Below are 27,423 nucleotides of genomic sequence, written 5' to 3' on the forward strand. Positions count from 1 at the left end.
ACTATGCTTTGTTCATGGCAGGTACCAGAGAACTGAGAGCAAGGGCCTGCACACAGGAGATGTATGGAGTGGGTGCACGAATGGGTCCTGTCTGAAGGAGTAACCTCAGGGAGTGTTTTACATAGTAATTCAGAACAATCTTGAGAGATTTAATAGAATCAAGTCCAGTAAAAGATAATTTTGTGTGTGTGTGTCGTGGAGGTGGAGATGGGAAAGGGGATGCTGGGTGGTGAGAAGGGTACAAACACTTAATGTTCCACAAAGCCTTATATACTGTTTAAAAGATAACAGCTAGGTGAGAACTGTGTTTGAGAATAAGTAATTCTGGAAATAAAAAAATGACACTCTGGTTCAATTTATCAGTTCATTATGGTTTTTATTTATTCAACATTAAGAGAAAAAAACATCACAAAGCAAGTGACCCAGAATAGCACATTTTGTGCAATTCTTCAGGCCCTTGGCAGCACCAGGCAGGTGTGTGTTCACTCCGCACTGACTTTTGTGTGAATCTCCCGGCTCTTCACCCTCAGCTTGTTGACCTGGGACTCGGCAATGTCAGCTCGTTCCTCGGCCTCCTCCAGCTCATGTTGGAGCTTGCGGAGTTTGGCAAGATTAGTGTTGGATTGTTCCTCCTAAGAATAAAGTTGTGAGAATTAGACTTCGTGGTTCTTATTGCACTTGTCTCGAAACAGGACTATTTCCTCAACACAGATACTTCTTTCTTATGGTCTGTTTGTCATATTTGAATTCAAATCCAGACCGAACTTGTAGCTTCAATTACTTTTTTTATTCTAAAGAATGAAAGAAGGAACAATTTTGAAACGGAAGAGACAGGCTCATTGTGCCCAACCCGTGTATATGTGAAATCAGTTTACCAGGTATGGGTTGTGTGGAAAGGAGGAAGAGACCCCTTTATGGTCACAGAGGTTAGAAAGTAAATGTGAGATCAAATTATTAACTTTGGGAAAATTCCACTTAATTTGTTTTGCCATATGTTTTGACTCTGGTGTACGGAGATGGGAGAAAAATTGGGCTAGGAAGAAAGTAATGCCCTCCGTTGGTTGGACTTATTTCTGTCCTGTCACTCTGTTTTGTGTTCACTTTTCTTATCTCCTACCTACTACGTTGTGTCTGGAAGAACAGGGAACAAACAACCAGGAAGGATGAAGCTGGAGAAACTTCCAACACAGCCCAATTTGCTATAGCAAGTGTGCAGGGATAAGCCTCTGCTGATGACACTGGTTAGTGAGTGAAGGAGTCAGTTGGGGTAAAAGACTTCTATTTGGCTTTTGGGAATACTTGATTTTGCCCATTTCTAGAGGGAGAGGAATATTTATCATGGTGTTAGATTTTCTACTGGGGATTCTTTGCAGCTGTCAAGTAAGGCGGGTTATTTGGAATTTTCTTTTTCTCCCCCAACCCCTACAAATTGCTTAATAATAAAAATATCTCCTCTTGAAATCTTATTCCATAATTAGAATTTGGGAGTAAATTCAAATTTATATCATCTCTTAAGAATGATATATTCTTACTTGTCTCTTTTTTTGTCATAAATCCTGGGTTTTAAAAAATTAATTAATTAATTTTAATTTGGAGGCTAATTACTTTACAATATTGTGGTTTTTGCCATATATTCACATGAATCAGCAATGGGTCTACATGTGTTCCCCATCCTGAACCCCCCCTCCCGCCTCCCTCCCCATTCCATCTCTCAGCGTCATCCCAGTGCACCAGCCCTGAGCACCCTGTCTCATGCATCAAACCTGGACTGGCAATCTATCTCACATATGATTATATACATGTTTCAGTGCTATTCTCTCACATCATCCCACCCTTGCCTTCTCCCACAGAGTCCAAAAGTCTGTTCTTTACATCTGTGTCTCTTTCTAATTAACACATTCTCTTAATACCACAGAAGTTTTACTCTTCCCTCAAGGGCTTAAAGATACTTACAGCCTCCTCAGCTTGTCTCTTGTACGATTTCACCTTCGCTTGTAATTTGTCTACCAGGTCCTGCAACCTGAGTACATTCTTGCGGTCTTCCTCAGTCTGGAAGTTAAAAAAAAAAATGGTCTGCATTCAATCCAATAAAATAAACCTACTATAGGTGGTGACATAAATCACTCTGATATGATGGCAGGTGGGCCTGCGGTAAATGTGGTCGACCCTGAGGCTTCCTTCATAGTATTAACAGTAGCCACTCTTGATAAGTGTCTACCATGTGCAGGCACTATGTTAGAGAGTTATACAGTTCTTTAATTTACCTCCCTGCTCTGGTGAGTAGAATTTACAGGTGATTAGTGTTAGGTAACCTATCAGAGTTTAAAAAATAAGAGAGGCCAATACCAGCTGACCTGGCCTTGAAACCTATATTCTTTCCTCGCTTATGCTATTTTTAAAGGTATTCCTGATTTTTGTGGCTTAGAAGAGTGCCTGTGATAGGTGATTGTGTCATTTGCCCCTTGAATATATCAAGCTAATGTGTAGCTGTTTTTGAGTATCACACAGTCAGTAGGTTTTCTTTGGGCAGGAAATCTGGATATTTTAGAAAGCTATTCTCCTTACCTGGTAGGTGAGTTCCTTTACTCTTCTCTCATGTTTCCGTAAACCTTTAATAGCCTCAGCATTACGTTTCTGCTCACTTTCAACCTCTCCTTCAAGTTCCCGTACCTACAATCAAGAAAGATACTTATATAGTCAGTCTTGGGGGATATTAATTGACTCATGACCTACTGATGATACTGGGTGGATGTCCTCAGCCCCAGGGTAAGGATGGGAATCAATATACAAGAAGAGAGAAGGGTGGGGGAGTGACTTTTTCCCTTCCCAGATTCAGAGATTGAGAGCCCCACCCTGGCCTCCAGCTTCTGGATCTGCTTCTTCCCGCCCTTCAGGGCCAGCTGCTCAGCCTCGTCCAGGCGGTGCTGCAGGTCCTTCACTGTCTGCTCCAGGTTCTTCTTCATCCGCTCCAGGTGGGCGCTGGTGTCCTGCTCCTTCTTCAGCTCCTCGGCCATCATGGCTGCCTAATTAGTAAATAAACCAATACCATAATCCTGGTAATAGCAGGTAACACACAGTATCATTAAACAAATGCTCATTTGCTCACATCAGTGATTGCCTTCTTGGCCTTCTCTTCCGCATTGCGTGATTCTTGAATTACTTCTTCCACTTCACTCTGGAGTTGTGAAACATCATTTTCCAGTTTCTTCTTCGTGTTGATCAGGCTGGTGTTCTGTTAAAAGTAGTGGAAATTTATAAGACTAGTAGTTTGAACACTTGGGATTTTATTGATGTCTTACTTGTTGGCTCAAGCAGGGGACCTAATAGTAAGATTTCACTAAAAAAATGTTTGTTCCATGCAAAATGTTAATCATTTGCAAGGTTTGTCCCGTCCCCCTGATTGCCCATCTGATTTGTGTGTGAGGATGTGTGAGGTTCAAAAATGCCTATATTAATTAATTTCTCTTTCAATTATATGTCAAACAGACATCACTAGTATTCTATCCTTGAAACGTTTGAAAATAATTGCTTCTTTTTGTGAGAGCCTGGCACTGACAGTTCTTCTATTAGAAGGAATCTATTTTCTGTTAAACTTGAATGTTTTGCTCCCTTTGGGAATATTGAATAGTAATTCAGAAGAGTACATCTGAAAACATTTTCTTCAAATTTCGCCCGGTGGTTCCCTAAAGGAAGCAATACCACCTCAGTGGGTATTTAGAAACTTTTAGAGGTGGATATTTTTGGTTGTCAAAATGACTAGGGTATTTAATGCCTGGGCAGGTCAGCGATGCTGAATGGTGTGCAAGGCAAAGGGATCGTAAGCACTGTAGTGCTGAATGCTGACGTGCTTCTGACGAGAAACATTAAATGGAGCATTTTCAGATTGTGTGGTCAGTGGATAATCTTTATTTAAGCTTATTCCACATCATGGTTTTCAAAATAATCTAAGGACTCAAGCCCTAATTTTAAATGAAAAAAGTAACACCCCTGTCCCTTTTTTGGTAGAAAATCTAAAAAAGAAAAACAGACACTAAAAAATCACCTATAATCTCATCATTCAAGATAACTGCAATTAATATTTTAAAGCATCTCCTCCATCCTCCTGAATATACACATATTTATAAAAATGGAGTGGGGCTTCCCTGGTGGCTCAGTGGTGAAGAATCCACAGGCCAAAGCAGGAGATGCGGGTTCGATCCCTGGGTAGGGAAAATCCCCTGGAGAAGGGAATGGCAACCCACTCCAGTATTCTTGCCTGGGGAATCCCATGGACAGAGGGACCTGGTGGGCTACAGTCCATGGGGTCACAAAGAGTTGGACATGACTTAGCGACTAAAGGGAAGCAGCAGCATCAGGGTATACAGCATTTGTTTGATATGAGGGGGTCACCTGGGTGTGCAGGAGCTGGACGCGCTCACTGGCATCCAGGAGCTCCTGCTCTGCGATCTTCCTGCTCCTCTCTGTCTGCTCCAGGGTGGCCCGCAGCTCCTCGATCTCAGCCTGCAGCAGGTTGGCTCTGCGCTCCACGATCGCCAGCTGCTCCTTCAGGTCCTCCTGGCCCCGGAGAGCATCATCCAGGTGGAGCTGGGTATCCTGTTAGGTTAATAAAGAGGCCTTAGACACTCTAAAGAAGCTGTGAACATCCTAGGAGATGAACTGGAAGAATGGGCTGGTACCAGGCACAGGAAATGACAGGCCTGTCATTTGAGTGAGCATGAAAATGGTGATGTTACCAGCTAGGGATTCTTGTTGTGTTTTATGCCATCAACTGGTTATTTTTCACGTGCTAGGATCCTTTATGGCGCATTTTTTGTATGCTCTACCCATCACTTGACATCTCTTTTCTCACTTGATCCTCAAAAGTAACCCTACAAGGTAGTAGTTTCATTCTTATTTTGTGGAAGAAATAGAAGTTCTGAAAGGTTAAATAATAACTTGCCTAAAATCAGGCAGTTAGTAAGTGACAAAACCAAGACTCAATCCCAGGCCTATTGGTGCCACTCAATCCCAGGCCTATTGGTGCCAAACTCTTCTAATTTCTCTCATATCATATCTCTGGGCTTCTGGATTTTTTCCTTTTTTACATAATATTTCTTTAAAAATATATTCTGTGTGTGCTTAATTTAGCTCCCTCATACTATGAATCGCTATAATTTGTTAAAGGGAAAAAAATGGGTGGTTTAACAAGCTGTTGTGATGAATGGGAGACAGGTCACATCCCTCACTTATCCAGGCTGTACAGTGGACCCAGCTACCTTCAGGATCCCTTGGGTGTTCCTGTAGTTCCTCAAGCTCTCAGCAGCCAAGCGATTGGCATGGTTCAGCTGGATTTCCATTTCATTGAGGTCTCCTTCCATCTTCTTCTTGACTCTCAGGGCATCATTCCTGCTCCTGATCTCAGCATCCAGTGTGCTCTGCATGGTCTCCACAACTCTGATATGGTTCCTCTTCAGCTGTTCGATTTCCTCATCTTTTTCAGCAATTTTCCTGTCCACTTCAGACTTGACCTGGTTCAACTCCAGCTGGATACGCAGGATCTTTCCCTCTTCATGTTCAAGAGATGCCTTAACAAAACAATGATCCATTAATAATGGAAAATGACTATTTGGAGGATATTCCCTTGTGAGCCAAACCCTTACTAATATCAGTTTGTCTAATTTTACAAAGTACAATCCAACAGCTCTAGGACTCTGATAGGTAAATCATCCTTCTGTTTAGTCGTGGATTTTGGAGGGAAGCTCTGTAATAAGGGTGCTTTGTAAAGTATAAAGTACTATACTAATTCCTATTGTAGGAATTCTGTTTTAAAACATATATATATATTTCTGATTACAAAATATATGTTCACTGCATCATGTGGGCATAATTTATAAAAACAGAAAACCTTCCTATCGTGCCTCCACTCAAGAGGCACTATTTTAATGTGGTGCATTTTCTTCTAGTTTTTTTCCCCTGTATATATATACATATTTCAGTTCAGTTCAGTCACTCAGTTGTGTTCGACTCTTTGAGACTCCATGAACTGCAGCACACCAGGCCTCCCTGCCCATAACCAATTCCCAGAGTCCACCCAAACCCATGTCCATTTACACATGATAAAATTGTATATGCAGATATATGTCTTGCTTTAAAAATTATCCTCTACCATAAATATTCCCCTTTATTAATTACATTTAAAGGCTGTATAAAATTTCATCATATGGACGTTCCATAGCTTGCATCACTTTATTTTTGGATTGGATATCTTGTGTTGAAACTTTGCCTCTAGGACAGTCTTAGGGGATAGATTCTTAGAACCGATAGGTCATAGTATTCCATTTTTAAGGCTTGTGATAACTGTCATCAAATTGCCCTTCATCAAGGTTATATGAGTTCAAATTTCCACCAGCTCTGTAATAATGGATCCCTTTCATAGTACCATTGCCCAACATCATAATATGTACCTCTGCTTCCTCTAAAGCAGCCTGAATCTCACATTTCTCTTGTTCCACTTGCTTCTTTATTTTTTCCAGTTCATGGATTTGCTTCCCTCCCTCAGCAATCTGCTCAGTGAGGTCGGAAATCTCCTCTGTGGGTGAACAGAAGGGACAAGGGGTCAGAACATGGACAGGTCCTGCCAAGGCCACATAGGGTAGAGAAGTTCAAGTGCACTCACGCTGCAAGTTCTTGTTTTCTCTCTTTAGGGTTTCAAGTTGGTCCAGGGACTCCTCATAGGCATTCTTGACTTTGAACAGCTCAGTGCTGAGAGAGCGGGACTCCTTCTGGGAGGCCTCAAGCTCAGCCTGAGTTTCCTCATACTTCTGTTTCCATTCTGATAGGACCTGAAAAACAATAAATTGTCAGCTAATGGAGAAAGGGAGACTAAGTATTAATAAAACATGGGTGGAGTTTGTATAGGCTGAGCCACCTTGTCAAAGTTCCTCTGCTTCTTATCGAGAGCCGCGCAGGCAGCATTGGACCTCTCCACGTCGAGCATGAGGTCCTCAACCTCATTCTGGAGCCTCTGCTTGGTCTTCTCAAGGGAGGCGCATTTGGCGTTCACCGCTTCTACATGTTCCTCAGCTTCCTGCAGACGCTGGGCCAGCTTCTTCCTGAGAAGTTAGCCAGGCAGTTAAGGGGAGAGGTCGGGAACAGGGGCAAGTGCTGAGCTCTCAGTCCCCTTTCATAATCCTAATTCTGAACTATGGAATGGATGTCAAGTTGCATGGCTTTCAAAACTGTGTTGGCCAGAACTGCTTTCTAGATGGATAAACTATGAAAAGGTCCAAAGTGGTGAACGGTTGAACTCAAGTTTTTTGTTGTTGAATTCTTAGAGGCCATTGTTGGAGCTGATGTTGTATGTATCTTACTGCGTACGGTTTGACGACTTGCAGGCTTCTGATTGAGTATGGTAGGGAGAATGATTAGCAAGGGTAATTCTATTGACTGATGTATATCTCACCTCATTCCAAAAAGGATTTGAGACTAACTGTTGGGCACAGATATACTGGGCATATTCTTTTGCTTTCTCAGACTTTCCATGTTATTTTATGTACTTTTTCCCTAGAAAAATAGCCGGTTTCTTTAAATCATATATATTTGGAGAGTCTCACCAGGAAAAGAAAGAAATAAATCAGGATAATTCATGCAGTCTAAGAAAAGGCAGGGCTTCCCCCCTACCCTCACTTCCGAATTGTCTACATTCTTGCTTTATTCCCAATTGTGTGCCAAATATACAAGCCTAACGTATGCAAAAACCCTTATCCCTGATGCTCTAGAAGATTTACTGAAGGTCTCCTTTAGTCTGTACACAGACTAAGGCTTTACTTTATTCAGACTAACCCTGGACATTATGCAGTTTGGGTGGCCCCCATTGTGAGTTTTAAGAGATCTGTCTTTGTGCCTCAGTACTTAAGAAGGTGGTCTCTGTCATCAGAATGTCTGATTCTAATCCCAGCTGTACTATTTATTAATCATATGCTCTTGTGTTAGTTGGTTAACTCTCACAGTCTCAATTTCCTCATCTGTAAAATAGGGATACAGATAACAATGCGATGTAATATTGCTATGAAAGCATTTAAATGTTAATATGTAATATATATATTAGTATTGGAGACATGGTATACACTCAGTAAATGTTAGCCTGTGCTATTATTATGTTATTATCATCATCACAGATCTTTCTGGGAGTTGCTCAGCTGGGAAACCAGTCATTTTCCTCTTCTGGAGTTCACAGTACACACTTGGCCTCTTCCAGCTCCTCTGTGCGCTGGATGGCGTCTGTCTCATACTTGGTCCTCCACTGGGCCACCTCGCTGTTGGCCTTGGACAGCGCCCTCTGCAGCTCGGCCTTGCCCTCCTGCTCCTCCTCGTACTGTTCCCGCAGCAGGTCGCAGTCGTGGCGGGCAGACTGCAGGGCGTGGGCCAGGGCATTCTTGGCCTGCAGAAGTATGAGTTCACTGACTTGAATTCATTTCTTCAGTGATATTTAATTTATACACTTAAAGTAGACTCTAACTGAACATGTTTAGATTTGATTAGCCAAGATCTTTGGTGAAACTCACTTTAGTTTCTTCCTCTAGCTGACGTTTCAGTTCCTCAATCTGCTGAGTAGATGCTTGTTTGGTCCTTGAAAGCTGAGAGACCAAAGCATCTTTCTCATCCAGTTGTCGGGAATATTCACCTAAGAATTATAGAAGTAAAGGAATTTGCTAATGGCATAAAAAAATAAGCCTAAAGGTTTGTATATATATTATACATATAACTGACAGATATATACTTTAAATATTGTTACAGAATTGGCTAGAAGTAGAGATTAAAAAGCAGCATTGCTACTGGAGTGTAACAAATAAACTAGTCTGCTGATTATTTCTTGCTTCTTTTCCTGACCTTGTCGGCAAATTCTGGTAGTTTGTTTACCCCCCTGTAATATGGGAATATTGCTATTAACTCAGAATCCCCAGAACTGCTTTTCTCTAGGACATGGTTGTGGGACTGAGGGAAATCTCTACCGGCTTCCGTCTGCAGACGCGCTCTCTGAGCCGTCAGGTCGTTGATCAGCCGCTGCTGCTCCTCCTCTTTTGTCTTAAGTTCACTCACTTGATCTTCTAGAGTGCGGCACATCTTTTCAAGGTTTCCCTGCAGGACACGTAGCCACAAAAGATGAGATACTGAATGCAGTAAAAAATAAAATTAATACTTGATTCTTAAAATATTTTTAGAGTGAAGCTATGTCGACATAAAGCTATGTTGAGTGTGAGTAGAAACTTATGGCCAACTCTACGGAACATGTTAGGTTTCAAGCATGATGGGTGCGTGACGTCCCTCAAGTGGTCATTGTTGGAGCTCATTCATTTAGCCCAGTGGTACTGGATGCTGACACTTAAAGAAGGTTGTGAAACAATCTCAATCATTTGTTGCTTTAGTTGCTCAGTTGTGTCTGACTCTTTTATGACTGTGTAGACTGTAGCCCACCAGGCTCCTCTGTCCGTTGGATTTTCAGGCAAGAATACTGGGGTGGGTTGCCATTTTCTTCTTCAGGAGATCTTCCTGACCCAGGGATCGAACCCGCATCTCTTGCATTGGCAGGTGGATTCCTTACCACTGAGCCACCAGGGCAGCATATCCAACATTTTAAAAAACGAAATAGAATGGAACGTATCAGAATAGAAAATTTAGATCAGTGCCGTAAACAATGTTTAATGCCAGACAGCAGTGAGGGTTCTTACAGATTATCATTAATAATTATCCTCATTTAAAGATAGTTTTGGGAAAATAAAAATAAAGGGAGTATCAGGTACCTTGGCTTTGGCAACGGTCTCTGCGTTACTGCTGAGGTCGTCGATCTCCATCTTCATCTCGCTCTTCTCTTTCTCCAGCTTCTGCTTGACCCTCTGCAGGTTGTCGATCTGCTCCCCCAGCTCGGCCACACTGTCCGCGTGCTTCTTGCGAAGAGTGGCCGCCGTGGCCTCGTGCTGCAGGGTGGCCTCCTCCAGGTCCCTGCGCATCTTCTGGAACTCGGCCTCCCGCTTCTTGTTCATCTCGATCTGGGCGGAAGTGGCCCCGCCGGCTTCTTCCAGCCGCTCGCTGATCTCCTCCAGTTCCCGGGAGAGGTCTGAGCGCTGCTTCTCTGCTTTGGCGCGCGAGGCCCGCTCGGCCTCGATCTCCTCCTCCAGCTCCTCGATGCGGGCCTGGCGGTGACACAGCACGCTAAGGATCTCATCTCAATTTCAGGTTTTTGGCTGAAGACACAAACGGAGGTGAGATAACTCACCTGCAACTCTTTGATCTTTTTCTGTAGTTGAATTTCTACTGCCTGCTCATCTTCAATTTTGCTTAGCAGATTGCTGATTTCAAATTCTTTCCTTTAGACAGAAGAACAAGACATATTAGTACTCCTACAAACTGAAAGATGGTGTTGCACAGAATTGTTTTCGGGATTTCCTACTTTTTAAGTTTCTCCTCAAGTTGCTGTTTGTCGTTTTCTATGTCTACTGTGGATTCTTGGGCCAGTTTCAGGTCACCCTCCAGTTTCCTCTTGGCTCTTTCTAGATCCATTCGAAGTTTCTTTTCTTGTTCCAGAGACCCTTCAAGCTAATGCGAAAGTAAATTTCATTAAAAATTAAAGGAAATTGAAAAAACTTCCAAGTGGATATTAAAAACACGCTTACGTCATCCACTTGCTGCTCTAGTTTGGCTTTAGCTTTGTTCAGGATGTTGACTTTGTCCTCTTCTGCCTGCAGGTCATCCAGGGTCTGCTGGTGGGCCTCCTGGAGGGCCTTCTTCTCCTTGGTCAGCTTAGCTATGACTTCGTCCAGGCCGGCCATCTCTTCTGTGAGGTTTTTCACCTAGAAGAGTTAAAAGAGAAGTGACCTCTGCAGTGGAGCAGCTTAGATGGATGGCAGTCTCTGCAGGGTATAGGGCAATGTGATTCATACCTTGTTCTCCGTGGCGTGTTTCTCCTTCTCAACCTTGGCCAGGGTCAGCTCAAGGTCGTCTATGTCTTTCTTCAGTTCCGAACATTCGTCCTCCAGTTTCCTCTTCTTGGCCGTCAGCTCAGCATTCATCTCTTCCTCATCCTCGGCTCTCTCAGTCGCCTCCTTGACCTTAGCCTCCAGCTGGATTTTGTTCTTAATCAGTTGCTCACACCTTTCCTCTGCATCAGCCAAGGCATCAGCTTCCTGAGGGGAGATTCGTTGAACTAATTAGAGAATTTGTTACTTATTTTGAACTTGTTCTTTGCATGAAATAGAAGTGTTTACTGAATGCTAATGAATTTTTCAGTATAAGTTAGTTGAACATTATTCCATTGTTTGGAGAAATGTAGCTAATTAGATCTGGGACTATAGATTTAGAAACAAATTAGTCTGAAAAATGGCTGAATTGAAGTAACTGACTGTTTTAAAAAGTAGTGGATAGAAGAGTGGGAGGACCAAAGCCTGAGTTTTTGTCTCAAATTTGCCTTATTTCTCTTATACTCAGTTATCTCATGTAATTAAGAGGGTTGGAATAGGTGATTGTTAAGAGCATTTCAGCTATAATATTTGAAGATTTTGACTTAGTCAAATTGGTTCATTTTGGCTTTGGTCATTCCCCAGTTACTAGATTGAATTCAAAAAAGAAAAAGAACATAATTTTTATGCCTATGAATATATTTCCATGAAACATTTTTATACACTCAAAATCTCCCTGCTAGGCCATAACAGTTCTATAATGGTCCAAGGTTTCCTTTTCCATTTTAAGAATTAGTCTCAAAAGGAAGTTTAGAGTATATGAGAACTTGTAATTTTGAGAAACTATATTACTCAATAAGGTTTTTATAAATGACTAAAGGACTCAAAAAAATCAGTTCAGCCACCAACTTATTAGATTACTCTGATCTGGAGAATTTCTTTAACTTCTCAGTGTTTGTTTACATCTTAGGTTTTTAAAATGCTTGAATGAATGATAATGGGGATTTTCAGGGTTCCTTTGCTTTTAAGTGATACACTCAGTAAATATTTACTCACTGACTAATGATAATACCTATGAACAGAGGTTAAGATGAAGAGGCTGTGATACTGTGCTTTAAGGAAAATGTAACTCTCATATAAGTTAATTTATCAATAGGAAAAGTTGAAAATAGCTTAAAAATTTTAAAGAAAGCTATCCTTTTTATGGATTTCTTCATGACGTTGTTGGGCTTGCTTGACTTGGACTAAGGAAATGGGAGATTGTAATTGGCCAGAGTGTTGATGCCAAGCCTGTCCCACTTTGATTTCTGCTTCTTCTTGAATCAATAAACAGAGGAGAGACCTTAAGAACTTGGGATCTGTATCAAAGGAAGAATCACAGGGTTCACTAGCTCTGCCCTTTACCCTGGTAGTTCAGTTCAAATAACTGCAAGTCAGTTTGTTGGGCTAAATCCTGGGGGTTGGGAAAAAGAGTTACAGAGAGAAATAAGAATGACTGTCTTTTTTGAGTTTAAATGCAATCTTATACATGTGTATTCAGAAAATAGGGCTCCACTTTTAAGGCTGGGTTGAAGCAGTTAAAGCAGTCATTTTCTCAGAAAAATGACTGAGATTTGAGGGCTTGCCTTTAAACTGCTTCCTTCATGGCTGTTAAATTTGTGACATTGTTAAATAAATTCTTAAATTTCCCATTTGTAATTTGGAAGTAGTTCTTGCCTTCTTCATAGGAATGTTCAAAGTTAAGTGAAATACTGAAAAAAGCAATTGGAAATATTCTTTTTCAAGAAAAGGCCATTTATAAATCTAAAGTGTTTGTGAAGTCAAGAAAATGGTGCACTGACATGATTTATCATGTATTCCTTGAAGCCGCTCCTCTTATTTAATCACCCCTGAATTATCTGCTCTGTGAAGTCACTGACATGGTGGATTCAGCACAGAGGGTACTCACAGATTGAACCTGGAGCTGTAGGTCATTTTTCTCTTTCAAGAGAGTCACCATTTTTTCCTCCAGTTCCTTCCTTTTGGCCTCTGATTTGGCCAGTTCATCCTTGGTTTTCTGAAACTCTTCCTTTATTGTGGCCATCTCCTTCTCTGTCTCCGCACTCTTGAGGAGGGGCTTGATCTTGAAAAAGAGTTTCATCCAAGGCCAGTGCTTGACGTTCATGAAGGCTCGTACGTTATACTGGATGCAGAAAAGGGCTTCTCTGAAATGACGGGAAAGGATCAGTGTAGGTTGATCCATTAGAGACCACGTTGTTGTTGCTGTTATTTTTTTTAAACCTATGAACTCCCCTTTTAATGACCACCCCACATATAAATGATTTGCCAAATTCTGTATATTTTATATGCTGGGGACATAAATACACACTCCCACCGACTCCCACTTAGAGTGGTCCTCAGTATGACCACTTGGCTAATGTGCACTGCTCATACTTAACAATTCTGTGTTCCCATGACCCTGTCACACTAGCAAAGAAGCTGACTTTAGAGGAGGGATACTTTGTATATATGAGCAACAAGCACCATTTTAAGAACATCTGAGAAATCACAGTGTTAGTGATTTGGGAGTGGGTATGACTCGATGGACGTGAATCTGAGTGAACTCTGGGAGTTGGTGATGGACAGGGAGGCCTGGCGTGCTGCAGTTCATGGGGTCGCAAAGAGTCAGAGACGACTGAGCGACTGAACTGGACTGAATTGAACTGATGGCAGTTGTAAGCTGATCATGCAGCTTGGCTGTGGGCACACTGATGAGAACTGTGAAAGGGCATGGCTTGCTTTTCGAATTGCTCCACATTGGAAGGACTGATGCTGAAGCTGAACTCCAATACTTTGGCCACCTCATGCGAAGAGCTGACTCATTGGAAAAGACCCTGATGCTGGGAAAGATTGAGGGCAGGAGGAGAAGGGGTCAACAGAGGATGAGATGGTTGGATGGCTTCACCAACTCAATGGACATGGGTTTGGGTGGATTCTGAGAGTTGGTGATGGACAGGGAGGCCTGGCATGCTGCGATTCACGGGGTCGCAAAGAGTCGGACACGACTGAGAGACTGAACTGAACCTACACTGAGCTTATGATTTATCATGTATTTCTTGAAGCCTCTCCTCTTATTTAATCACCCCTGAATTATCTGCTCTGTGAACTTCTTTTGTTAGCTTCTTCACATGATATACTGGCTTTTCTCAGATCCTTTCAAATGCCTCATTCTTACCTGCTCAACTAGATTGTTAATGTCTACAGGGCATTTAGCTTGTATTGAGCTCCAAAATTTGTTTTATTTAAATAACATTTTAAAAATAGTAATAAAAGATATCCCTTCTGCACACTGTAGCAGTAAACTGGCAAAGTTTGACTGCCTTTGAACAGTGTGTTTGCCTCGTCAAGCTTGTTAAAATGGAAATTCTATTTCTACAGGTCCAATTTATAAGAACCGTAACCAAGAAGGCATAAACCACCATGTTGACACATGGAAAGACTTGGGAAAACTTCTGATACAGAAATAAATAAGTGTGCATGAGCAGACTGAGTGCAAAATGTGTGTGTAAGGACAGGGAATGCAGTAGCACTAGGTCAGTGGAGTTGGATGAGGTTCATTAGGGGAAGAGGAAATGGAAGTTGTGAGCTGGTGAATGAATTAATTAGGCCAAGAGGAGAGGGCTTGTGCAAACATGAGAATATAAGAGACAGGCAAACTGTTTGCGCTGGCTGGAAAACACAAGGCAGTTGGAGATGATAGATGAGGTGGGGAATAGAGAGGACCTTGACAGACCCAGAGGCAACTAGGATTTGACAGGGGAGACCGTGGGGAACTGCAACTGAGATGTGGCGTGGTGAGAAGGGTGCTTACTGCACATGATTCCTGCAGCTGTGTGTGAGAGGAACAGAAGGGAGACAGTGAGAGAGAGAGTTTTGATGGGAGTCCAAATGTGAGGGCTTGGGCAAAGTCTGATGTGTTGTAGGAGTGGGTTCTGAACTGGGTGAGAAGTGCATATGAACTGGAAAATGCAAGAGTTAATGAATGAGCAAGACTGATGTAATAAAGTCCCTGAGGGACCTTACAGTCCTGACACTCTGCATAGTCGTTACCTCCTTTGCAGCATTTTCTGATATTCTACCCTCATTAGGAATCCCCTACAGACAGCTTGAGTTCTTGTTATAATCTGGGCCAACTTTTCATCTCTCATTTCTTCCAGAAGACCCAGCAGGCCAGCTTTGAAGAAAACCTGGAAAGAGAGGAAGTCACAAATCATCTCCAGACTACAGGAGAGACAGACACGGCAGATGGTGCTTGGATCAGCTGTAAGTAAATAGTGGCTGTACCTTTGTGTGTCCAAACTTGTACTGGGTGTGATCAATATCAATGGAGGCAAGAAGTTTCTCAGAAGCCTTCTTGCTGTCAATGAACTGTCCATCTGGAATAGCACTTGCATTTAAAACTTTGTATCTGTTTCAGTGAAGAAAGAATGAATGATTAGGATGGTGTGAACATATATGAAAATCAAACAACACCAAAAAGAAACATCAGTAAAAAGAGAGAAAGCAAACTAGAAAATCCAGCTGTCCCTATTGGTGAATCCAATATGATTTTTCCATGAGCTAATGCATGCTTCCTTCCTATTTGTAAGAAATGCCCCCTCCTCTAGCCTGTATTCTGTTCTACCACCACAAGACTATATTATTTGACTTACTTCATAATACCCACTAAACAGGGTACATAGAACGCAATGAACAGAGGACAACAGTAAAAATGATTAAACAAGCACAGCATCTAGTGAAATACAACAAAGAGTGACTGGCCTTTGTTTAAAGTCCCCATAGAGGATTCTGCTGGGGAAGCCCTTCCTGCAGATGCGGATGCCCTCCAGCACCCCATTACACCTCAGCTGGTGCAGGACCAGCTCATGCTCCATGGCCCCTAGAAAGAGATCAAAGTACATACTGCTGGGCAGTTCAGCTGTCACACTTGCACCTGTTTGATTATTTCGTGCTCTTAGATCTTACCAGGAGTTTTGGTTTCATTGGGAATGATACACCGTACGAAGTGGGGGTGTGTGCTCCTCAGATTGGTCATCAATTTATTTAAATTTTCCTAGGAAACCAGGGAGAAGGGACTTGATGAGAAAGTTCTATTTCAGGTTGCTTTTTTGGGCAATTATATGAAATGAACCTAGGCACTGTCTTAACTATTAAGTCTATGAGGCTTCAGTTGCTCTGTGTTTTAAGGGTCTCAAGAGTTGTAGCCTGCCAAATAACTGAAAGGCCAGAGTGCTAGGTAGAAATATAGCTCTCTGCAGTATTCATTTACGACACCTAGGATCTGTCCTGTAAACAAACTGCCAATTCAAGTAGCATTGAGGCACATGAAGTGTTCTTGAGGAAGAATCAGAAAATAGAAGACTACCGTCTTGCTCTGTCACTAACGAGGTGCTTAAAATCCCTTTTGTCTCTCTGGGTCTCATCTGAAAATGGTTGAGATTACCTCGAAGGTCTCTTTGGCCTCTCTCAGTGCTAATAATTTTCACAGTACTAGTTTACAGTGGTGACCTATGTCAGTCACTGTCCCAGTGCTTGACATTCCTTTCTTGAGTATATTATTCCCTGGGACCTGTGACCTTTTGGGTTTTCTGAAGAGTCTAAAATCATGAGACTATATGACCTTCTATAGGTGGATCTCAGATACCTGAGGATGATTCACAGTCTGAAGCATATGGGGCAGTTATTCCAGAAACAGAATAACTGATTATGATAGACAGTGATTTACGCAACTGTAGAAAACTAGCATGTAGATATTTTTCAATATTTCTTAGGTATATTCTTTGAGAAGGCAGAGTTGCTTTATTTTTTTATATCTCAGTTAACTACTAGCATATAAAATAAGTAATGTGAGTTTCTAATCCTGAAAATATGTGTAAGAGTTTGTTTGGGGAGATAGTGCAAATTGGTAGTGAGAAAAGAACAGGGCCATTTTCTTGTTTAGGTTATATGTTGTATCTGCATTTTAGTTTTAGAAGGAATGAGACTTAGCTATAGAAGTTCATAGAAATCCTGACAAAGCAGCCATTAGATCAGATGCTCCATATGTCCCCTTTTAGAAGAGCCAGTTTTTAAGCCATCCAAGAGAATCACACTATTTGTAGTAATGTTATTATTACTGTTATTTAATTCTTTACAGGTATTTTTCTATCTTAATCATCCATTTAAATCACTAGGTTTGGCTTTAGGTAATTTTCAGCTATCACAAAAAATTAAATCTACCTCAAAAGACAAAGATGCATTTTGGTGGAAAGATGTCCTAAAGGATGTGTCTCAGGCTTATTCTCAAAGAGGGACTCAGGAACGTTCTCAAAGGGCAATATTAGTGGAATAAAGATACGGCTTTCCGCAGGGAGATCTTTGAAGTTCAGCTGTGCTTCCTCAAAAATCAGCCTTATTATAGAACCAGAAAACTTCTAAAGGCATTTTGGAATTCCTGAATACATGAGATGAGCATAATAAGGAGTAGTGGGTAAAACATTCGGCCCTACAGAAGTATTGCTTTTGCTGTGCCCTGAACAAAAGGAAATATTTGAAGTAATTCCTATTAACATTCCATTCCCTCCTAATTTATTCTAAATTCTATAATTATGATAAGTCATAGAGACTGCATAGATTTTTGAATTAAATTTGTACTTTACCCTGAAAAGGGCTGACACAGTCTGGAAAGAAGAGCCCTTCTTCTTAGCACCTTTCTTTGCGCTGCTGTCTAAAATTAAAAAGAAAACCCATTAATGAACATATCCCAGAGGCTAGAATGGTATGTAAACTTTCTGTGGGGATAGGTTAATTTAAATCAGGGGTTACAGAAAGTACCAGCTTCAGCACTAGCATATGTGGAAAAGAGACTGGCCAGAGTCTTCATGGAGGACTTCTGGTACAGCCCAACCACTGTGTCATTCAGGGGGTCCTTGTTCTTGTCCAGCCAGCCGGCAATGTTGTAGTCCACGGTGCCCGCGTAGTGCACCAGGGAGAAGTGGGCCTCGGCTCTGCCCTTGACCACCTTGGGCTTCTGGAAGTTGGCAGACTTGCCCAGGTGCTGGTCATACAGCTTGTTCTTGAAGGAGGTATCTGTGGCCTTGGGGAACATGCATTCCTCTTCCAGGATGGAGAAGATGCCCAGTGGCTGAATTCAGAAAAGCAGACGTTGGTGTCAGTCTGTCTTGTCTCAAAAGGTATAGTGGCTGTCATTTGATTGAATTATGAGCACTCCTAATTAAATATACTTATAAAGTAAACCAGGATCAAGCTCAAAGTCCTTTTGTTATCACTAGAATGACTTTCCAGCATTCCTTCTCACATTCGATCCATAGCATTATTTTTAAGTAAAAGAATAGCTAGATACAAACTCTAGATGTCAGCACAGCATGTGGAGGTGACATTAAAATGTCTGTATTCATCACATTTATCACATTAACTCACCTACTTGGTGAATTAATGTATGGTCAAAGTTTTATTTTTCTACGAAAAGGACTTAGTGACTTAGAATGTTTACTTTATAGGCAATAGTATAAATAACCCAAACTTTATACAGGACATTTTGTGCACTTAATCTCCTTAAAGATAGATTATGAACACGCATAAGCAATTTGACTTCTTGACTTCCAAACAGATTAGCTTTCATATAAGCTCTAGCTGTGTTACCTCGGCATTAATTTTGACTTAGAAAATAGTTATTTCTATTGCTGACGTCTCGGATCATATGGAGATTTAAAACAAATGAGGCAGTTTCTCTGGTGAAGTGGACCGTCTCAGTAGAGGTGCTGCTTTCAAATTGGATTTGAGTCAGTGTTAGAACAAAACTGCTCAGGACAAAATGAAACTAAACTCTCTGGTCCTTCTATAAAAGCTGAAAAGAGGAAATAATTTCTAAAGTAAGTCTCTAACTTGTTCTGATATCAGTCTATTTAAGATTACTGTAATACTTTCTGAAGTTGCTTAAGACACTTGGGAAAGTTATCCTTACAGCTCAGATTTCCTTTAGAAGTCAAACAGACCTTCTCGATGAGCTCGATGCAGGCGGCCAGGTCCATCCCGAAGTCGATGAACTCCCACTCGATGCCTTCCTTCTTGTACTCCTCCTGCTCCAGCACGAACATGTGGTGGTTGAAAAACTGTTGCAGTTTCTCATTGGTGAAATTGATGCACAGCTGCTCCAGGCTGTTGAACTGCACAAAAGCAAATTTCCAATGTTAAATGGATTTTTAAAGTGGTAGAATTCATTACTGAAAAATCTTTTATTGAAAATATGTGAAATTCAGTAATGAAATAAAATTATGAACTAATTATTGTTTATTCAGAAATCCCAGGAAAGAAAGGATCATTTTTGACATGAACTCTTTTTGTGATTTCTGGGCATTGTTTAAAGCTGTCAGCCACACAGCAAGAGTTCTGGTAGAATCGACCTCCTTCCCCTTCTAAGATTGCCTGGGCAATAATGTGTATTAAAGTACAACACAAGTACAAACCAGTGAGTAATGGGTTCAGATTTAAGGGTGAAAGTAATTTATTGCAAAGCCTCACCTTTCTACCACCCCCACTCTCTAATTCAAGGTGAAGTTCACATTTTCACTTTTGGCTGTCACTTTATTAAGGAAAGCTTTTCTTAAGACCTTTAATTGATGTACAAAGTGAAATTAATAGGTTAATTTATCTTCATATCAAACATTTGGTAAATTCTCATTGTCATATCTGTGAAAGTAGGGACCTCGTGTGGTCTAGCATTGACGATCTGATGAAGTCTTTATAGTAATCTTTGTTACTTTATAGACACCTTCATTTTTATAGATGATGAAGCTAATGACCCAGAGGGGAAATGGTGGGTGTCAGATGAACCTGGAAGAGGAAAGACTATGAACTGTCACTGGGCTTCTCCTTTTAGCTCCTTTTTCCTCAGTGGGATGGAAGGAGCCTTGTGTATGGACCAAACACTACAGATCCAGGTTCCTATCTTGGCTTTGCCTTATGTGGCTGGAGGATCTTTAGCAAGTGTGCTGATTTTTTTGCGTCTGTTCCTCCACATTTAATTAGAAGTATGTTAGTTACTCCTTCTTGGGTTATTGTGAAGATTAAATAAGGTAACAATTTGAAGTACTTAGTAGAGTGCCAGAAATATAGACTTCTCGATAGAGTTTGGCCATTATTATTACTACTGCTATTATCCTGTTACTTCCTAGATATTTTGTCCTAGGTACTGTGTTGGAGAAAGCAATGTAGACACTACAAACGTAAATGAATAATACCCAGCATGCTGCTGCTGCTCAGTCACTTCACTCATGTCCAACTCTTTGTGACCTCATGGACAATAACCCGCCAGGCTCCTCTGTGCATGGGATTTTCCAAGCAAGAATACTGGAGTGGGTTGCCATGCCCTCCTCCAGGGGATCTTCCTGACCCATGGATTGAACCCACATCTCCTGCATTTCAGGCGAATTCTTTATCGCTGAGCCACTGGGGAATACCTAATATATCAAAACCCAGATTGTCTTTCTCCCACTTTTTATTAATCTGAAGACAACTCACATCAAAGATCTCAAAGCCAGCGATGTCCAAGACCCCGATGAAGTACTGCCTGGGCTGCTTGGTGTCCAGCTGCTGGTTGATGCGGGTGACCATCCACAGAAACATCTTCTCGTAGACGGCTTTGGCCAGAGCGCCCACTGCATTGTACACCTTCATGGACAAAGTAATGTTTGTTGGCACTATTAAAGGCCTGGGAAGTGTGTGACTCATTCAGGTTGTGCACTTACCTGCTGTACTGTCTGGCCTTTGGTGACATACTCATTGCCAACCTTGACCCTGGGGTAGCAGAGAGCTTTGAGCAGGTCAGCAGAGTTAAGACTTTGGAGATAAGCAGCCTTGTCAGCCACTGCAGAGACACAATTCAAGAAATGTTGTTTAATGGCAGATGTTTCTTTAAGATAGTCTTTCCATTTTCCTCCAATCCATTTTCATTATTATTTAAATGAAAATCTTTAAATAATTCTATAGAAGGTCGGGCAAGGCTTCCTGTACCTTAGAGCATTTACTTGCTAATAAATGATCAGTCAGTTACACTGGCCTTTGGTGATTTGTTGCAAGCAGCTTTTGAGTCATTTAGCAAAATCAAATGTAAGTCCAATGTTTATGGAAATACTTTATGTAAGACACAAGCCAGAGTCCCTGCTCTTAGGTATGGTTGAAAGGTGACATGAATACACCTTATCTCAATTTTGCTCTTCCCAACTTACTATCAGTGACCAGTTCCTTTATCTGAAAATGTGGGAACTAAGTCTCAATGGATGATTCCTACCTCGTCCCCTTCTGAAATGTTGTCAATGACTCTGATGTAAATGAGGGAGAGAGAATGTCAAACTGGGATGGTCAGGAAAGGCTTCAAAGGAGCAGATAACTGTAGCTTCCATGGTGGTTTCTGTGATTTCCATATTCCTTCCATAGAGTATAAGACTTTTCTTTCTCGGTTTCTATTTATCTTACTTGATGCCTAGATTGTCTGCAGGTTTACACGTAGACAACACACACACACATACACACACTCGTGCACAGATGTCTAGGGATATCCTCCACCCCCGGCTCTGTGTTTGGGCAGACATTGTATCTCCCTGCCAGGTTTACCCAGTTGGCGCTGAAACACACTGAAATGCCAAGTTATCCTGTATACCTTCTTGTCATTTCTAAGGCAAAGTAAGCATATGGTTCTGTCTTATTCTCTCTCTCTGATCTGGCCCCAGGTTGTGCTTTTTAAATGCATACTTATAAGTGGCTATTAGGGTTCGTTTTCTCTTTTTGGTGTGTGTAGAAATGACGGAGATGTAGAGATGCTAAAAGGAGAAGAGGGTGAGGACAGAGTGCAGTATGTGTACGGTGTGCGTGCCCTTCAGAAATTTAGTTGCAAAGAAGATGTGAGTTTAGAAGAACTTTTTATTGTTTCTTGGTGTATTTTCTGTCTTAAACCCAGTTGGGGGTTCATTTGGTACCTTCAGTGCCATCTGGCTCTGCTTGCTCCTCACGCTGCTTTTGCTTGAATTTCATGTTCCCATAATGCATTACTGCCCCCGTGAGCTTGTAGATGGACACTTTCTCCTCAGGAGTAAAGCCCAGAATGTCTATGGCGCTCTGTCAGGAGAAATGACAGGACAAATGTTAGGGCAGAAGATATTAACGTATTTTGGTGAATTTACACTATATTCTAAGGTAACCACACTTACAGTATGGTTGCTATTATCATTCCCATGCATAATAGATTTTTTAAAAAGTGAGTGTTTGTCTTACATCAGTGGCCATCAGCTCTTCTTGGTCATCAATGCTAGGGACTGTGATCTCCCCTTGACTGACAAAGGCGTAATCATATGGGTTGGTGGTGATCAGGAGCATTTCTGGGTACACAGAGTTCAGGGTGTATGTTTCACATTAAAAGTAGTTAACAAAAATATTTACTTTGTCTGTGAATTTAGGTTCATTCTTACCAATCAGATCTGGCTTCTTATTGGAAGTGATCTGATAAAAAATATGGTAGCTTCTTTCTGCCTTCAACTGGAAAGTAACTCTAGACTTTTCTAGAAGATCTGGAAAGAGGGGGAAATAGACATTGAATTAGAAAAAATATCAATGCTCCTGAGATAGTAAATGAACCGCAATGTCTTTGGCTAAAATTGGGGATATTACAATAGGCTTCATTGAGATTTCAACTTGATGATCGATCCTGTTGGTACTGTATGTAAGAATTCCAAATACATATGGCAATTACCCAAGGTTCTCACCATTTAAAAGCAAAGAGTGAAGTATGCATGCTCTAGTAACAAATCAGCTTTTCATATGGATGACTTGTGACCTTTGTCTTATAATTGATCTTTAATATCCCCTCCTTCCTCAGCTCACCTTAGATTCTTTGGTGAGTGATTACCTTGGAAACATCTGCCAAAGCTCAGATCAAGAGCAAATCACAGAATGCCTGCCAACCTGGCTCCATCAGTCCTGCATGACCAAGTGATGGTTGGCAGGCTCTGCTACCCTGGCCCTCTGCTACCTCTCACCCTGCCATCTGCCAAGGGGAGGGCCCTTTTCTGAGAATTTGACTACCTGTGGAAATGTGACCAGTTAGTGTGAAATGCATGTTTAGCAAATGGTAGATACTCTATTTGAACCAGTAAATGTGAATCCTTCTGCAGAAAAAAAAAAAGAGCAAATCACAGAAATGTATTGTAAACCTGTAGATAACATATAGGAACCCGTGAATAGTCCTACTATTGGTCCTGGAAAAAATGCCATAGTTGCTTCTGAGACTGGAATTCCAAAATGTGCTGCAGAGCCATCAGTCTGACACTGAGGTAAGCAGAGCACACAGACATCGTGGAGAATTATGGCCTTAGGTCGCGAGCGGCACTGGCAGCAGGCTCAGTGCTCACCACGTGTTGACAGTATTCCTGCAAATGACATCCCTGGTTTATCTGTTTGAGTTTCAATGGTTGTGTTACTCACATGTTTCAATATCAGCAGAAGCCAGTTTCCCTGTGGTCCCAAAGTGGATCCTGATGAATTTACCCTTGCAAGTGAAAAAGACGATGTTATGTACAAAACAGCACATGAGTAAGAAGAGATTGAAATAACGACTGAGAGATGCCTTTATGGGCATTTAAGACCCGAGAAAACCCTTCTGTGACCCAGAAACTCACAAAGCGAGAGGAATTGTCATTCCTCACGGTCTTGGCGTTGCCAAAGGCCTCCAGTAGGGGATTGGCACTGATGATCTGATCCTCCAGAGTCCCCTGCAGAGAAACACAAGAGCAGAAACACAAGGAAGTCCGTGGCTTCCTGAGTGCCCTGCCCATCATGATTCTCACATGCCCATCAGGCCCACCTGCATTTTGCCGGGTTCCTCCTTCTTCTTCTCCCCAGTGACTGCAATTGTTGCAAAGTACTGGATAACACGCTTCGTGTTCACAGTCTTTCCTGCCCCAGATTCTCCGCTGTCAAATAAAAACCAGAGAAGAGATCAGAACTACAGCTCACATTGTCAACATCTAAGACAATCACCACCAATCAGAGAAGAAGGAAAAATCACATACGTGATCAGGATGGACTGGTTCTCACGATCTGTGAAAGAGAAATCAAGACCATCATTTTTAAAAATAGTGCACATTCCCTATGAATATTATTGACTCTGTTCAGATTAAATACAGTTTATTCTTTTTAACAATTTGAAGATATTGCCTGTGATTTTGGCTTTGTGTGTAGCTCCCAGACAGTACTTGCCTCTTGGAGTAAAATTTGTGAAAATGAGAGGCAAAGAATCATCTGTTTCTTCTGGTATTTTATTAATTTAAAAACGTATGGGCAATTTCAAACTATACAAAGGTAGAGACAATACTGTTAAAAGCTCCTACGTACCTGTGTATACAGCGTTTCAGTAGTTACTATCTGGCCAATTTTATATAATCTATATTCCCATCCCAAGCTCGGTTATTTTAAAGAAAATTCCAGGCATCACATACTTTCATCTGTAGCTATTTCAGTAAGAATCAGAAATCTGAAGTTTCATTTAACAGATAAAGGAGGAATAAGTGATTTTTCTGATAGTTACATCACTTGTTAAGATATTTTGGTCTTCTTAACTTCTGGTTTATATACTTTTCTGCTGTCTGGCCTCCTCCCAGTTCTTGATATTAACTTGACTGCTGGTAATACTAAAAAAGGAAGAGATCTGGAATTGTATTAATAACTGTCGCTGTTCATTTCCTTTTATTTCTCTCTTTTATACACATTTTCTAAGTAATGCAAAAACTGTCACTCTATATGACTGATATGTTGGATTTATACCAATTTTCTGATTTGTTAAATTTTTAATTCTGTACTGATTTTAGAGCATTCTCAAATCTAAAAAAACCTATTCAGAGAAATAGATACAACATGGATGCTATTTAGATGTGCATATAGACTTCAGAGAACTTTAAAGCTCTGTTTAGGGACGTAGAGACAGATTTTGAAACATATTCAGATTGATTTCTTTTTCCAATAGAAGAAAAACCATGAAAGATCATGTCGCAGCTAGTGGGAACATAGATAAGAAAACAGTGTTTTAGTCTCTAACCTGGTCAGATGCTACAGATTTGCATGGTTTTATATCAAAATCATGTTTGGAGATAAGTAATCTTGAATTTGGAGCAGCCCCGAAACCTGGGGAAGTGGGGACCTTGGTACAGGTGGTGGTATACATACCAGTATAAATGCAACTGCTGTGTGTTAAAACCTCTGGAATGAGCCTGAATTTGGATAATTTCTGGAAGGTAGCTAGGTTCTGTTGACAACCAAAGAACAGTTTACTAGCATGAAATCCTTATAGAATTGCTGGCCAGTTTGTAATGCAAGATTTGTATTTTATCCCTTTCTCTTCTCCTTTAAAAGACAATTTAAAAACAGCACAACAAAACAAACAAAAAAGAAACCGAAATGGAACAAAAAATCGTCTCCAGTTTCTAATATCTCATGGAACAACAGGAAACTCAGGAATTCAGGATATTTCCAAAGGCAATACATTTGGTGTATGCCGATAAAAGATTTTAATGCTATATTTGGGCTTGTAATTTGTATCAAAGCTGTTTGTTTATGTTTTGATAAGACAGGAGCAACAGACTTTGATATAAATTTTTAAAAAATGTTTTCAAAAAAAGATGGATTTCTATTTTCTTCAATTCCAGTAGGAAAATGCTTCAAAATCTTTGGGAGGGAAGTCACAGTTCTTTCTTTACTCATGTTCTATCTCAAAAACTGGCAGTGTTAGCTGTATCTATTCAAGATAAAGGAATTCACAACGCTTCCCAGCTATGGCTGGTAAGTATTTTCCTTGAATATACTAAAATATATATTTGAACTTTTTTCCCTCTCCAAATCATAAATTAAAAAATATGGAAAAGAAACATATATGTAGGTCTGCTGATGGTTTCAACTAGGCATCCAGTTTGTAGCTGGGTTAGCTTGGGCAGGTCAGTGAACTCAGTGACTAGCTTCATTTTACTCATCTGTAGAGTGGCTGTGGGGAAGATTATGTGATGTTACAGCACTGAAAGTTTCTTCAAAACAGTGAAGCCCTGTGTGGCTACAATGTATTATTGTAATCAAAGCCCAAAGTCTACTTGTTCATTCAAGATTCCGTTTCCACATTTCTGTAAATAGATGCATCACTCACTCACCAGTCAGCATGAACTGATAGGCGTTGTCAGAGATGGAGAAGATGTGGGGCGGGGCCTCCTGGCGCTTTTTGCCCCTGTAGGCTGCCACCACCTCGGGGTTGTACACCGGCAGCCACTTGTAGGGGTTGACGGTGACACAGAAGAGGCCTGAGTAGGTCTGAGAAAATCAGAACACTCAACATGTGGGATTTGATTCTACTTGGAGAGATAGATGAAATAAAGAGAGGTTGAAGGGTGCTCACGTAGATCATCCAGGCTGCGTAGCGCTCTTTGAGGTTGTACAGCACGCCGGGCTCGTGCAGGTGGGTCATCATGGCCATGTCCTCGATCTTGTCATACTTGGGAGGGTTCATGGGGAAGACTTGGTCTTCTCTGACAGTGAGAGTCTGCAAGTAAAGTGAGAGTCAGGTTTGTATTAATGGTTGGAGGTAGGATTTATGTGTATCTGCTTTGGTTATAAGACTACAATTGTGGGCACTTTCCATTATATTATTCAGTGTCCTTTAAATAAAAGCACAAAAATGTATTCATCTTAGAGTTTGATGGTAAAAAAAAAAAATCTGTTTCCTGTGATGAGCTAGAACACATCCTACTCTTTAAAATATACTTTTTTCCTCCCACATTTTCATGTCCCAGGTTTATCAGTTTATATCATTTGACTTCAATGGGTTTAATTTTTTATTTCTCTTTGCCATTTATTATACGAAACTTCAATTTGGGAGGAAGTAATGGGAAGATTAATACATTATTTACCTAAGCAGATAATAATTCTTTTGATAGAAACTAGTTTTTTTTTCTCCCAGGTTTGGAGATTTAGACTGGGAAGTGAGCAATTGAAGGGAAATGCTGGAGGCTGACTAGTGGCTTAAAGTTCTTTTGGTGGTTGGGAAAGGGAGAAGTGAGAATTTCTTTTACCTTCCAAATCTGATGTCTGTTAATGGACTGGAAGGGTGTCTGGATTGGTAATAGACTTGGAAATTGTGAGCAAGGAAGGCTTCAACTTGAAGTGAGGAGATGGAGAAATAAAACAGGAAGGGTTTTCTCCTTATGTTTTTACTTACTGCTCCACGTTCTGTCTTTACAGTTACTTTCCCCCCTTCCTTGCTTTGTATGATGCTCTTCACATAGGATTCCTTGGGCTCTGCCACAAAGACTGATGTTTTAGCATCAAAGGGCTTGTTTTGGGCTTCAATCCGCTCCTTTTCTGATTTTCGAAGGTAGGGTGCGGCTTCGCCGAAAACAGCCATCTCAGCGTCTGAACTCGCACTCAT

General features: G+C 41.0%; 1 protein-coding gene across 1 annotated transcript; it reads right to left on the reverse strand.

The window, feature by feature from the left end:
* Nucleotides 1-445: 445 nt before the first annotated feature.
* MYH8 (myosin heavy chain 8) lies at nt 446-27,423 on the reverse strand. The gene is made up of 38 exons (XM_052657041.1): nt 27,214-27,423; nt 26,395-26,538; nt 26,153-26,309; nt 24,032-24,059; nt 23,824-23,932; nt 23,639-23,731; nt 23,445-23,508; nt 22,433-22,531; nt 22,239-22,342; nt 21,944-22,082; nt 20,717-20,835; nt 20,490-20,639; nt 18,965-19,135; nt 17,784-18,093; nt 17,609-17,676; nt 15,936-16,023; nt 15,732-15,849; nt 15,255-15,378; nt 15,021-15,157; nt 12,880-13,135; nt 10,917-11,159; nt 10,650-10,826; nt 10,427-10,572; nt 10,253-10,343; nt 9,780-10,169; nt 8,991-9,117; nt 8,544-8,662; nt 8,223-8,419; nt 6,908-7,091; nt 6,656-6,821; nt 6,444-6,568; nt 5,256-5,564; nt 4,390-4,593; nt 3,107-3,232; nt 2,853-3,023; nt 2,566-2,670; nt 1,954-2,049; nt 446-632 (listed from the first exon to the last, which is right to left on the reverse strand). Exons 1-38 carry the CDS (start codon nt 27,421-27,423, stop codon nt 483-485), a joined length of 5,814 nt encoding a protein of 1,937 aa, XP_052513001.1. The 3' UTR covers nt 446-482.

The sequence above is a fragment of the Budorcas taxicolor genome, chromosome 19 (assembly GCF_023091745.1).
Source record: "Budorcas taxicolor isolate Tak-1 chromosome 19, Takin1.1, whole genome shotgun sequence".
Classification (NCBI taxonomy): domain Eukaryota; kingdom Metazoa; phylum Chordata; class Mammalia; order Artiodactyla; family Bovidae; genus Budorcas; species Budorcas taxicolor.